The sequence below is a fragment of the Schistocerca gregaria genome, chromosome 6 (assembly GCF_023897955.1).
Source record: "Schistocerca gregaria isolate iqSchGreg1 chromosome 6, iqSchGreg1.2, whole genome shotgun sequence".
Classification (NCBI taxonomy): domain Eukaryota; kingdom Metazoa; phylum Arthropoda; class Insecta; order Orthoptera; family Acrididae; genus Schistocerca; species Schistocerca gregaria.
Window position 1 is genome coordinate 494,524,536 of NC_064925.1, and position 14,744 is coordinate 494,539,279.

Genomic DNA, 14,744 nt, shown 5'->3' on the forward strand with positions numbered 1-14,744 from the left:
GTCAGCTATTGGAGCTTTTCATCTTGTTAAAGAGACTGAAGAGAATAGCCTTCCTACGTAAGAGTTTTGCAGTTATAAAGAGAGCAGTGTAGGTATGCTCCAAAATAATCAGTGTTTGAAAATATAACATGGTAGATAAACAATCTACTCACCAAGTGGTTCCAGGAAAGAACATGTAAAAAAATACGTGAAAACATGCAAGCTTTCGGAGCCAGAGGCTCCTTCTTCTGGCAGAAGACTTGAAAGGAAAGAATTAGTGAGGTTTAGTAATGGTATGGAAAAGTTCCCAGGACTGTGGGTGGGTGAGGGGAGACTTACTGTATGGGATGAGGGGGGTGGGGAGGGGGGCTGTTTCTAAGGCAGATACTTATTACTGCATTTCTGCTTCTACAATGATAGAACTAATTATTATGCAGCCAGTATTATCAGATGAGATACACTCAAATGTGAACCTCACTTCTGTGGTCTAATATATTAGTGAAACTGCCTATATGGTTTCTTCACCATCATCATCAGACACAGGAGAAAGAAAAGGTTCAATTAGGAAGATTGTTGAGGTAGAGCAGAAGCTACTCAAAAATAGAAAATTTTGCCTGTGAAAAAATACATAGTTACTTTGTCCTTCTATCATTTTTGTTTTCTTTTTCGTCTCTGGTAAGAAACTGTTGGTGAAGAATATTTTAAATTTGTTGCTGCATAGTTTTAACATTATGTGTTTGTCCTGCTTCAGCTGAAAATTTTGCAATAGGCAGGTAGGAACCATCTTACATTTCCTCTCATATCAGCCTCTGTCTTTACCTTTGTAATTTAGATTTAGATTAATTTGTGTTGTTGACCATTTCCACAATTATTATAGTTACCATTATTGGATTTTGTGTGGCGTTAAATGTTGCCATTCTCTCCCTTGGCCCTCTTACTCCCTCCCATCCCTGAAACAAGTCTAAAATAAAAGTATATTTCAATGAAAGTGTTGTTACCTTTCTCTGTATTGCCAGAATGCTTTCATATATTCTGACAAAAGCTATTGCTCTTTTCTGCTTTTCATAAATATCTTGAATCTTGTTCTGAATTGTCAGCTCCTTCAGTCTTTGCGTGTAGTCCTTTCTCAGAGCCTCCAGATTGGCTTCGATAGTCATTTTTTCAGACTGTGTTTAAAAAAAGTTGGTGATAATCATATAATTAACACCTATCACAGTAATTTTATTCAAATATTGCCTGTACTGACCATTAACTTATGAAAATGTGCAGTCCGCTTTTTCTTTTCATATTGAAGCAGGTCCAGTTGCTTGCGTTGTGTATTTGTCAGGTAATCCAAGTAGTCATATGAGGCCTGTGAAGTAACAAATGTATGTTAATACTATATAATATCTGATTCATAATGTCTGTTACTAATGCTGACTTGAAAAGTGTAATATATTTCATTGGTTTTAATAATTGAGACAAAGAGTTATGATATTAATTATAATATTAACATAAAATATATATTTATATAACGCTTGAGAACTTGCTGATATGATATTGGATTGTGCCAACTTATAAGCTGCACAGAATATCATTTTCAGGTCATGCAATGTGTCCATAAATTATTTGCCAGATTATAATTTAAAATAAAACAGTTTGTTAATGAAAAGAAGGTTCTTAATTACAGTAACGAAAGCAGTTATGAATGGCAACTATTAATGCCAACCTGCACTGTGTAAAGACTGGTAATGTAAATCCTGTGGCATTGGGAGATATTCATTTTGCCATTCAGTTATTCATTCATTCTCACATTATATCCTCAAATTCCATCACGAAAGAGGATCATTCAAAGAGGTAGAACAAATCACTTTGTATGTTAATAGGCAGAAATAGTCACCACAGAGTAAGTAAACTAAACTATCTACCAGTTACAACTAGTGCTAATCTGCTCACGAGAAACTACTAGTGAACAACTTTTTTATTAGTAAAGAGAAAGCCACAGCCCTTCCTTTTGTAGAGTACGGGATGTTGTGATAGTTTTTTGTTATTAATTTCTTCCAGTAAAATGAAAAAGTCATAGAATTGTGAAGGCAATAGTAATTGCAATGGACATAACTTGCAGTATGTTGTGAGAAAGTTGTCAGAGGTCACCCTACAGAGGTTTATCAAAAAGACCAACAAAATGTAAAATGCGACATGATATGTGTCGTTATACATTTTACTACACTACATTTCACATAAGTTGAACTGATAGGTGGTTTATGTAGATTAAGATCAGGAGTTGACCCAACACCAAGCTTTTCCGTATTTTTTATTTCTCCTTTCTGACTTTATTTTAATCCTGTAGATTTTCATTAGTGTGACACTGATTTTTGTGTGGAAGGTAAGTCTTTGTCCAGGCAATAGGTATGCAATATATGACATAACATTTTTTATCACATGGAATTTTATGGTCCACAACCTTATGTCTTTGTGCAGTAATAGGAAAGAACAATAAGATAATGTTTAAATCACCCAAAATCTCACTTGTGAGGTCATATATGGTTTGGGTTCCCCCCCCCCCCCCCCCCCCCCCATAGGGAACCTTTCGTGCAGGCTGTACTGGAGGACAGTTAAAAGTTCATCATAAAAGTCATTCACTATTATGTATTATTGTATTTTTTATGTTTTCTCACATTCCATTAAACTATGTGAGCCAGAGGCACTTGGCTCACATCCTGTGGTAATAAAATTTTACTAAATTTAAGGTTCAATTTATTCTCTGTGAGCCATTATTGATGTTTTCCTGGAGCCAAACCATTGGTCTTATAGCAAATTATGTGGACTGTGATTTGTTACTTCTCTTGTAGGGTGTCCGAGGAGGAATGGTTAATATTCAGGAATATGGCACGAACAGTTATTCAAAGAAAAAAAAAAAGAAAAACTAGAAACTTGGGATCTAAAAGGCATACCTTAAGAGCTAAGTGGACTTCATCTTCACTAGTGTGAAACACATCTCTTCTATGAAATAAGTTCTCATAGTTCTTAATATATGTATTTTACAGCCCATGTTTACTAGACTTTTATGCTTTGGATGAGCATTTATCTTGTATCCCTGAATGCTGACCATTTCTCCAAAAATATCCTGTATATACCTTCTGAGAAACTTTCAAAAACAGTAATAGTACAGAAACTGTTCTTTAACTGTCTAATTCTCACTTTATCCCTTTTTTAACAGGGAGCATTTTAATTAGTTTGAAAAATTGGAAACAGCACTTGAGGGACACGCTGCACAGGTGACCTAGAACATTCTGATAAGCAGTGACCTGATCTGCTTAAGCCTGTTTGATATTTTGTCATACTCTTTTGAGTCTGTACTTTCAGTTATTTAAGAACTGATTAGTTCCCCACTTTCTTGCTCCCAGTTGCTGTATATTGTGGGCTACCTATTTATTTATTTCCTTCAGTGAAAAAACTGGGACGAGAAAATGGGTCAATACATAGAGGAGAATAGTGCTTATCGTTATTTTATAGAGGTGAATGCTACTGCTGTATGTCTGTTCGATAATACTCTCTGACCTACTGACATGCTAAGAAAATAGTTCAAGGTTTATCAAGCTATCACACAATTTTACTATCCTACTAAGAACGTCATGTAGGAGGAAGAATTACCTGTCTAGTGACCGTGTGAGGTTTTATAACCACCTTAGTGATTATATTTTTGAAATTTATGCCCATCAGTGGTATGTACAGTTCTTGACACACTAAATCTGTTACATCTTCACTTGATTGTTAATCATTAGGTCTCTTCTTTGCTGCCGTTGTAGTTTTTTGTTTTTGTTTTTAATTTTTATTTGCTGTGACCACATGTAGTGAAATAGGCCTCATAATGATATCAAGATACATAAGAAGTTACTAGCCTATATTAGTTCGTGTTTACATTACAGGTACAAATTATTTATGCTACAATTATCAATTGTACAGTCTTGCAATCATAGACTTAACACTCAATTTCTATGTTACAAGTATCTAAGAATTCTGTAAGACTGTAGTATAGATTGTCTGTTAACCATTTGTGCAGTTTACTTTTAAAATTATTGAAAGGTGTGTTGAGTGCAGTATGTGGTAATTTGTTAAATAAGTTCAAACAGTTCACTTTACGAGAGTTGCCTGTTTTCGTCAGCCTATGTGTACGAATGTCAATACTCAGTTTCTGTTGTCGTGAAAGTGTGTGTTCTCTCTGGTGTTTAATTTTGTTGTGTTCTTTTGTAGCATATATCAGTGATGCATAAATATAAAGGTTTATCACTGTCATTATTTTCATTTTGATGTATAAGGATTTTGAAGTAATAGGTTTAACATCAGAAGAGACACCAATGTTAGCACTGAATAGGGGATCATGGAGGAATTTTATAAGGGGGCTATGCTCCAGACTGAATGTTGAAAGGCATAATCAGTCTTAAATGATGATGATGATTTATAAGGATGACAGTGTTCCCTTGGACTAACATTGCACATTATTCGTAGCACCTTTTTCTGCATCAGTAGTACATCACTGACATGAAATGAGTGGCCCCATTGTAATAGCCCACAATATATATATGAGACTGCAAAAGTTCAAAGTCAGCTGTTCTGAGATATTTGTTACTCACTAGATCAGACACTTTCCAAATGAGATAGGACACCCTTGATAACTTTTTGCAGATGTGGTTGATATGGGGTTGCCAGTTAAGTTTGGAATCAATGTGTATTTCAAGCAGTTGTAGGGATTTTGGTTCTTCCTCTTTAGCCGGTCCCAACGGCAGATGCTGAGTTTTCTCTGGATCACATAGAAGTTTGTTACCCGAGAACCAGTTTAGTGTTAAGCTGAGAGTGTCCTGTGATTTCTGGAGTAGCTTTGATAAATCTCGATCTGTACTGATTAAAGTTGTATCACCCGCATAGCAGATAACTGACTCAGGCCTAGCATAGGCTGGCAAATCATTAATTGCAACAATGAAGAAGAAAGCACCAAGGACAGAGCCCTGAGGTACACCAAATGTGACACTATTCATAGAAGAGTGTCTTTTTTGAATTGACACAAATTGTCTCGTGTTATTTAGATAAGAGTTGATTATTTCTAACTCTGGATTATTTATACCATAATACTTTAGTTTGGCTAGCAGAATGTCAAAGGGGATACAATCAAGTGTCTTACTCAGACCACAAAGCTCAAGTGAGACTGTTTGTTTATTTTCAAATGCAGTTTATGTTTGATTAACTAATTCAAGGACTGCAGAGGTGATATTTTTCCCTTGTTGAAAACCGTGCTGTCCATTGTAGAGAAGGTCATACTTCTCAAAATAGTTGCTTAGCTGTTTGTGGAAAACTGCTTCGCATATTTTGGAAAAGATCGGTACAATAGACACCGGTCTATAGTTTTCAGGGAGGTGTTTTTCCCTTTTTTGTGTATAGTTATAACATTGGACACTTTTAGCTGATCAGGGAAAACTCCAACTTCTAGGCATTTATTCTTAATTAAAGCAAGTGGATTGCAAATGAAGTGTATTGTCCTTTCTATTGTGTTGCTAGATAGCCAGTAGTAGTCCATGCTTTTCGAGTTTGAAAATTTTCTAACAGTATTTAGTATATCTGTTGGTGTGACAGGGTCACAGTAAAATTCATGCCCTTTAGGTACTGATCAGCAAGTATATCAGTTGCTGGTATGTCTGACTGTTTAATTTTAATTCTTTTACTGTAGTTATAAAATATTTGTTGAGTTCTTCTGGCTCAAGTTGAACGTCTTGTGTTTGGGTAGAAGTATAATATCCCAAGTAGCCTTGCATTTTTTGCGGCTCCCTCTATGTAATTTTTATAGGCAGGTTGTTTGGCAAGTTTAAGGTTGGCTTTTTATTGTTTTGTACATTTCAGGTAGTCTTTATAATAAGTATTATTTTGTTCTCATTTAAGCTTTTTACCTTTTCTATTTCGTTTAGTACTGTTTCTTTTCATTGGTGAGCAAGAGTGCCATAAGTCAATATATGTCTTAAGGGAATTATTAAATAGAGTTTCAACAGCTGATTGATCTTAGTAAGTGCTCATTGAATCTGGTTGACAATAACTATTTCTTCATGTCATCATTTCTGACAGTTATAGCCTGAGAACTCAGTTTCATTTGTTTCACTCCTTTTATTTGTTTCTTTGTGCTTAAGTGTTTATCTTTTGGTGTTATAGTTGATAGTCTTCAGTATAGCCTGTTCTCTGAATTAGATGGAACTCTCTCCCTGGAATAGGATAATTCAAACTCAAGTGTTGTGCTTTGTTTTTACCATGCCCTTGTTTCATTTTATCCTAATCTTGTTTTAGTGTGTACTTGAGTCACTCCTTAGTGCATATTGCATACATTCCGTGTAAATATTGTGACTGTGCCATTATATGATTCTGTTTCTGATTTATCTTGTTGTTTGGCCTCTTTTGTCACTAACATCTGGCCACAATGTTTAGATAAGTCATTTACTACCACTTTTAACACTGAAGGTAGGTTAGTTAAAAAACAAGTATTGTGAGTAACATCATCACTGTAGGTAATAATCGAAAGCTGAACATCAACAATGTTGTGTGTCTTCAATCTTTTGCTAACTGTCATAAGATGAACTTTTAAAGTCACCACAAAGACTGAGTCTCTGCTGAAGCCTCTGTGGCTTTATAATACTACTCTTTCTAACTGCTTTATCCTCATTTACCCCTGTATACTTATTTTTTCTGCAACAAATGTCCAAATGGTTCCTGTAAAAGAAGGGCATGCTTGATTTCCTTTACTATCCTTGTTCTATCCAAGTGTGTGTTGCATCTGTAATGACCTCATTGTGATAGAACTTAAACCCTAATCCCCCTAATATTCCTTCCTTTTGACAACTTGATGTAAATAGATTTGTTCTGCTGGTGGCTTTGTACAGAAACTAACTCACTGTGTATACATGTTATCATTATTTAAAACAATTTCCAGAAAATATTGAATATGCTGAAGTTTAAGAATGAATTGCATAACTTCCTGTTACAATCTGATTTTACTCCATTGAAGTAAATCTTTGCAGGGATTTTTAATACTGGTGTGAAATGAATCAAACTTTCGTTACAGAGATTGTGTTATACGCTACTGGCCATTAAAATTGTTACACCAAGAAGAAATGCAGATGATAAACGGGTATTCATTGGACAAATATATTATACTAGAACTGACATGTGATGACACTTTCACCGAATTTGGGTGCATAGATCCTGAGAAATCAGTACCCAGAACAACCACCTCTGCCTGTAATAACGGCCTTGATACGCCTGGGCATTGAGTCAAACAGAGCTTGGATGGTGTGTACAGGTACAGCTGCCGATGCAGCTTCAACACGATACCACAGTTCATCAAGAGTAGTGACTGGCGTATTGTGACGAGTCAGTTGTTCAACCACATTTGACCAGATGTTTTCAATTGGTGAGAGATCTGGAGAATGTGCTGGCCAGGGCAGCAGTTGGAACATTTTCTGTATCCAGAAAGGCCCGCACAAGACCTGCAACATGCAGTCGTGCATTATACTGCTGAAATGTAGGGTTTCGCTGGGATCAAATGAAGGGTAGAGGCATGGGTCATAACACATCTGAAATGTAATGTCCACTGTTTAAAATGCCGTCAATACGAACAAGAGGTGACTAAGACATGTAACCAATGGCACACCATACCATCACACCGGGTGATACGCCACAATTGCAATGATGAATACACACTTCCAATGTGCGTTCACCGCGATGTTGCCAAACACGGATGCAACCATCATGATGCTGTAAACAGAACCTGGATTCATCCGAAAAAATGACGTTTTGCCATTCGTGCACCCATGTTCGTCATTGACTACACCATCGCAGGCGCTCCTGTCTGTGATGCGGCATCAAGGGTAACCGCTGCCGTGGTCTCCGAGCTGATAGTCCATGCTGCTGCAAACGTTGTTGAACTGTTAGTGCAGATGGTTGTTGTCTTGCTAACGTCCCCATCTGTTGACTCAGGGATCGAGACGTGGCTGCACGATCCATTACAGCCATGCGGATAAGATGCCTGTCATCTTGACTGCTAGTGATACGAGGCAGTTGGGATCCAGCACAGCAGTTCGTATTACCCTCCTGAACCCACCGACTCCATATTCTGTTAAGAGTCATTGGATCTCGACCAACGCGAGCAGCAATGTCACAATACGATAAACCACAATCGCGATAGGCTACGATCCGACCTTTATCAAAGTCAGAAACGTGATGGTAAGTATTTTTCCTCCTTACACGAGGCATCACAACAATGTTTCATCAGGCAACGCCGGTCAACTGCTGTTTGTGTATGAGAAATTGGTTGGAAACTTTCCTCATGTCAGCACATTGTAGGTGTTGCCACCAGCGCCAACCTTGTGTGAATGCTCTGAAAAGCTAATCATTTGCATATCAGAGCATCTTCTTCCTGTCGGTTAAATTTCACGCCTGCGGCACGTCATCTTCATGGTGTCGGAATTTTAATGGCCAGTAGTGTAATATAATTCATAGTGAAAATTTAAATCATTTTTTGGTATTGTGCTTTAAATGAAATGTGCATGTTATGTAAAGAAAGTAATTACAATTACTCACTTGTGGCATGTGTTTTTGGTATGCTAGCAATATATCTTTCTGCCGTTGCAAAGTGGTTTGTAGCATTATCCGGTCACCGGCCATGATGTTGTCCAATGTCTCGCGCCAGTTTTGCACTTCTCGGGCAAGTTTACGAATTGAATTGTACTCCTTCTCACGCATCTCACGAGCACAGTCAAGCTGGAGCTTTTGATCACGTCCTTTATAAATAAGACAAAAGTTGTTGAGAGCTGCTACTTTCTGTCATAATTGTCATCCAAAATATTCCTTTTCCCTGAAACTCATTATTGTAATCATACACTGATCAGTCAGAACATTATGACCACCCACCAAATAGCCAGTGTCTCCACCTTTGGCACAGATATAAGCAGCGATGTGTCATGGCGCGGAAGCAGTTAGGCCTTGGCTGGTCACTGGAAGGAATTGGCACCGCATTTGCGTGTGCGCGCGCGCACACACACACACACACACACACACACACACACACACACACACACACACACACACACACCATAAATTCTGGGGAGGAGGGCGATGACCTCTGACACCACATTCAATCGCATTGCATCTGCGTTCAATTGGATTTAGATCTGGCGAGTTGGGGGGCCAGTACATCAATAGGAACTCGCCATTGTATTCCTCAAACCACTCCATTACTCTCCTGGCCTCATGACACGGTGCATTATCTTGTTGAAAAATTCCACTGCTATCAGAAAACATTATCGTCATGAAGGGATGTACATGGTATACAGTCAATGTACTGTACTCCTTGGCCATCATGGTATCTTGCACGAGCGCCACTGGACCCATGGATGCCCATGTAAATATTCCCCAGAGCATAATGGACCCGCCGACAGCTTTTCTCCATCCTGCAGTACAGATGCCAAGGAGTTGTTCCCCTGGCAGACGACAGATTCTTGCCCTCCCATCAGCATGATGAAGAAGGCATGGGATTCATCAGACCATGCCAACACTTTGCCACTGTGCCAGCATCCAGTGCCGATTGTCATGTGCCCATTTCAGTTGTAGCTGACAGTGTCGTGGATGTTGACATTGACACATGCATGGTTTGTTGGATGCAGAAGCCTTCAGACACACTTGTATTCTGTCCTCATTCAATTCTGATCATAGTTCCGCCACCGTTCACCATCTGTGCTGTTTTATGAGCATGCCAAGTCTAAAATGCCTGACATCTGTAATGAGTGGTGTCTGCCCAACCCCACGACGTCTGGACATGGTTTCACCTTGGTTTCGTCATGTCTCGAGGACACTCAACAAACAACTTCCTGAACACCCAACAGTTTCCAATATCTTGTGCCAAGCCTCCAGGCCATCGCAATCTGCCCCCAGTCAAACTCAGATAGGTTGCGTGCCTTCCCCATTCTACACACGGACAGCACACTCACTGACACTACATGAACCGTGTGTGTCTGTCATGCAGTCGTTCCTCATCAGGTGATGCTGCTATCGCCTGGATGGGTTTAAATTGATAGTAGGCCCGTGGTCATAATTATCGGGCTGATCAGTGTGTATTTTGAAATGCTACATATACAGTGTACAGAGGATAAGAAGTTTATTAGGGTAATGGAGATTCTTGGATGGAACAATCTAAGAAAATTTTGTAAGTAGACATGACTGTCTTAAGGAGATCAACAAAATATAATTTTTTTCAAATTTATTTGACTTCAGTACAGTAGTCAAGCCATAGTCACAGTAAATTACAGAAACTTTACATGACTAGTTTTGGTGAAGCTCAGTCACCATTATCAAATGTAACAAGTATGAAATAAGACGGCTATTAATTATGAGAACCTGAAATAGATGTAACATCTAACTACAACACCTTTGTCATAGGAAACATTACTGTAAATCTATCATGTTAAATTAAACCTCATTATGCAGTCATGGTAAAGAAGCAGAATCATTGCCATTGATTGCTGTGAAGTGCTTATCTATACAGAACATTAAAATCTTAACGTCGTATATGTTGGATTATGATCAAAATTGTGCAACTACTTGCATAATAAACCTCGTCTTATTAATCTTAGCAATTCTGCTGTTATTCTGAATTATACATTACTCAAAATGAGGTTGAACTTTTAAGTGAAGTATCAAAATGCACCTTGTTGAAGTTAATGAAAAACAACATCCATGTTTGAATATTTGCATATTATTATCTGTACAATTGGTCAACACCTGCAGAGTGTTGTCTCTGAGTTGACCATTTATTTGTAGACAGTATATACAGATAATAAAATGCATTATTCATGTTTGGATGTTGTTATTTCATTAACTTTATCAAAGTGCAGACTGATACTTCAGTTAACGGTTTGATCTCATACTTGAGTGATATGTGTTTCAGAATAGCTAAGGTTAATAAGAGATAATTTTTCACTTGTCAAGTTAGTTTTGCAAGTAGCTGGACAATATCGATCCTAATCCAACATATACAACATTGAGGTTTTAATGTTCTGCGTCGATAAAAGCTTCACAGCAATCAATGACAGTGGTGTTGCTCCTGTACCATTACTGCATAATGAGGTTTAATTTAACATGACAAATTTACAGTATTGTTTCCTACGGCAAAGGTATTGTGATTAGATGTAACATACATTTCAGGTTGTCATAACTAATAGCCAACTTATTTCATACTTGCTACATTTGATAATGGTGAATGAGCTTCACCGAAACTAGTCATGTAAACTTCCTGCTATTTACTGTGACTATAGCTTGACTATTGTACTAAAGCCAAATAAATTTGAAAAAAAAAAGCTCTAAGGAAAATTTGACTGGCAACCATTTACCTGCCTATTTGTAGTTAGTGGTTCTAAGTAAACTTGTGGATCACACACCAGTTTAATTGTGACAATTCCAGTTTGAAAGAAAGCAGGTGCTGATAGGTGTGAATAGTACCAAATATCAGTTTAGGTAAATCATTGTTGCATAATACTGACAGGAATTATTTACAGACAAATGGAAAGACTTGTAGGAATATTGTTTAATTACATAAATTGTATGTCACATGTCAAGAAAACTGACCAGTAAATAGTTGCATCTCATGTGCTAGAGTGGTATTGTGAGGCCGGTTACATGGGACTTAATCAGGAAGCTTACATTTCAAATACATTTGTATGAACTAGGACAATATTTGATAGTGAAGCAGTGGCAGCTCGTAATTGCACATTTCAGTTATCTTGCAAATGGCTCACTTGTATGTCCATGTTTACTGGAATGTTTTTGTTTTCATTGTCATATATTTCCACATGTGTCAGTTTTTACTACTAATTATGTTACACCCCGTACACAAATTGTACGCTTGAATTCATATGGCACCCCTCTTAACTTGGCATCCCAAGTGACCACTTAATCTGACACAGTATAGTAGCAAAACGAAAACCACAATTTATAGCATTTGTCGATTTAGAGAAGCATTTTGAGAAAGTTCACTGGTATACACTTTTGGAAATTCTGAAGATTATCTACAACTTGTACAAAAGCTAGCTTGCAGTTATAAGATTCAAAAAGATGTGGAAGGAAACAGTATTTGATAAAAGAGTGAGACAAGAGTTGTAGCATATCCCCAATGTTATTCAGTTCATACACTGAGCAAGCACTAAAAGAAACTAAGGAGATATCTGGAAAGGAAGTTAATGTTCAGGAAGAATAAATAAAAACTTTGAGATTTTCTGATAGTGTTATAATTTTTTCAGAGACCGTAAAGGACTTGAAAGTCAGCAGAATTGAATGTATGAAAAAAGAAGTTATAAAACAAACAGCAACAAAAGTAGTACAAAAATAATATACTGTCATTAAATTAAATCAGCTATGCTGATGGAACTAGGTAAATGTAAATGTCATGTGACTAGGGCCTCCCATCAGGTAGACCGTTCGCCGGGTGCAAATCTTTTGATTTGACGCCACATCTGCGACTTGCACGTCGATGGGGATGAAATGATGATTAGGACAACACAACACCCAGTCCCTCAGCGGAGAAAATCTCCAACCCAGCCAGGAATTGAAACCGGGCACTTGGGATTGACATTATGTTGCACTGACCACTCAGCTACCCGGGGCAGACATGGAACTATGTTGGGAAATAAGACACAAAAAACAGTAGATGCATTTTGCTATTTGTATTGCAAAATAAATGACAATGACCAAGGTAGAGAGGACATAAAATGCAGACACAATAGTAAGATAAGTGTTTCTGAAAAAGAGAAGTTTGTTAACATTGAATATAAATTTAACTGTTTGGAGGTCTTTTTTTATCGTACTTGTCTGGAATGTACCGATGTATGGAATTGAAATGTATATGATAAAATAGTAAATAGTACTGATGAGAAGAGACTATTAGCTTTTGAAATTCAATGCTACAGAAGAATGCTGAATATTAGATGGATAGATCATACAACTAGTGAGAGGATACTGAATCAAATTGGGCAGAAAAGAAATCGATGGCAAATCTTAACTAAAATAACAGAGCTATTGATATGACACCTGCTGGGGGGGATCATCGATTTAGTAATGGATGAGAGACCATGGCTTGACTATAGTAAACAGGTTCAAATGGATATGGATTGCAGTAGTAACATAGAGATGAACAGGCCTGCACAGGATTGACTGATATGGAGAGCTGTATTAAACCAGGCTTTGGATGGAAGACACAGCAGTAGCAGCATTTGTTGCACCTCTTTAGATATAGGCAGAACCTTGTGAAATTTAATGCTTTCACTGATTTTGAAACTTGCAGTGGTACAGCAAATCTGTTGTCTTCGAGAATTCTTGCATACATATGCAGAAACTCATAGTTCAAGGCACACTAAGTTTACAGGAATGTCAAAATAATAGCAAAGCAGTGTATGTGAGTCTGTGGACAGTTTATATTGTCTTAATATTGTAGTATCCTTGTTTTATTGTTCTTGAATATTAATCTGGAGATATATTCCTTTTAGATGTTCCACATGAAGTATAAGGTTTCTTAACAGAAGTTTGTGTAATGACATGGGCTTGAGAAGTAGATTTCAGATACTTCTCAAACCAGCCAATCTTTGTACCTGCTGATTTTTCAGGAGAAAAAGAAAAACAAGACTTTTGATTTTCATCTTGACGCAACCTCAGCCAAGCCCTAAACTCAATGAATTCCAAAAATGCCTTTGTTCTAGTAACACACTCACTCAGTAGCTGTGTTGTCAATTAATTGACAAATAAAATGGAACAGTATCTTCAGTTTGTAAGTGATACTTGCAAAAAATGCATTTCAGTAAATTAGTACGTACCGTATAATGCAGTAAGCCCACGGAACATGGTGATTTTGTCCGTGATGCTCCAGCGATCATCAGTAATGCCATACTTCCTTAAACTGCTGCCTGCCATGTTTCCAGTTTAATGTCACCTTTAGTTACAAGTAGCTGTGAACAGAGCAAAGTATAAGTGTTGACATGGCAGGTTCCTTTTTCTTTTTTTTAAAAAAAAAAAAAATAGACATGGAGACATATGCCTGAATCTTTGTATTTCATGTATTCATTATGTATGTCTGTATGAATGAAAGGGGATGGCTCTAGATGTGTTGATGGATGTATTATGTTTTGAGGTATGTTTACAAAGGGTAAATATGGTACTTTTTTGTTTAGCACTTACTGACTTTTTGGTATATTATTAAAGTGATTATAGGTGACAAAATATCTTGTAGGATGAAAATGAAGTCTCAGTATAATAAATAAAAAATAAATATATTCAATATATCTATTGACAAGCAAAAAAACAAAAGCATGATAACAAAGAATAAATATTTCTTCTTAAATACAACTTCCATACCACATATTACTCTTTGCAAACTAAAAACTAAAATTTATTAACAAATTATTTAAATCCTTAAGAATGTCATTTCATTACTTTTAAGTTACTGTTAACCTCAAAATACCTCTATTGTGCAGTCAGTTTCTGAAAACATCAGTGAAACAGAAAATGATGTGTAACTTTTTGGCAGCTAAAATGTAATCTACATGTTTGCAGTGTACAATAAGTTGCTAGTGTAGGAGTTCAGTAAAAATGTATATGAATGTTAATTAGTTTAGTAATCTATATAGTAAGAAGCAAAAGTTGATCTAACAAATATTTTCCTGCATTTAGTTATTAACGGCTTACACATACATAAAGTTGAAGTTACAAAA

At 36.9% G+C, this 14,744-nt stretch overlaps 1 protein-coding gene across 1 annotated transcript in view; it reads right to left on the bottom strand.

Annotated features, from left to right (window-relative positions):
* The window catches only part of LOC126278921 (uncharacterized), an 86,562-nt gene extending 72,615 nt beyond the window's left edge, over window positions 1-13,947 (bottom strand). Inside the window, exons 1-4 of the mRNA XM_049979196.1 lie at window positions 13,851-13,947; window positions 8,575-8,774; window positions 1,226-1,330; window positions 978-1,145 (exon numbers count right to left, since the gene is read on the bottom strand). Coding sequence (XP_049835153.1) covers window positions 978-1,145; window positions 1,226-1,330; window positions 8,575-8,774; window positions 13,851-13,947 — 570 coding nt within the window. The remainder of the gene's footprint in view (window positions 1-977; window positions 1,146-1,225; window positions 1,331-8,574; window positions 8,775-13,850) is intronic.
* Between the last annotated feature and the right edge of the window lie 797 nt (window positions 13,948-14,744).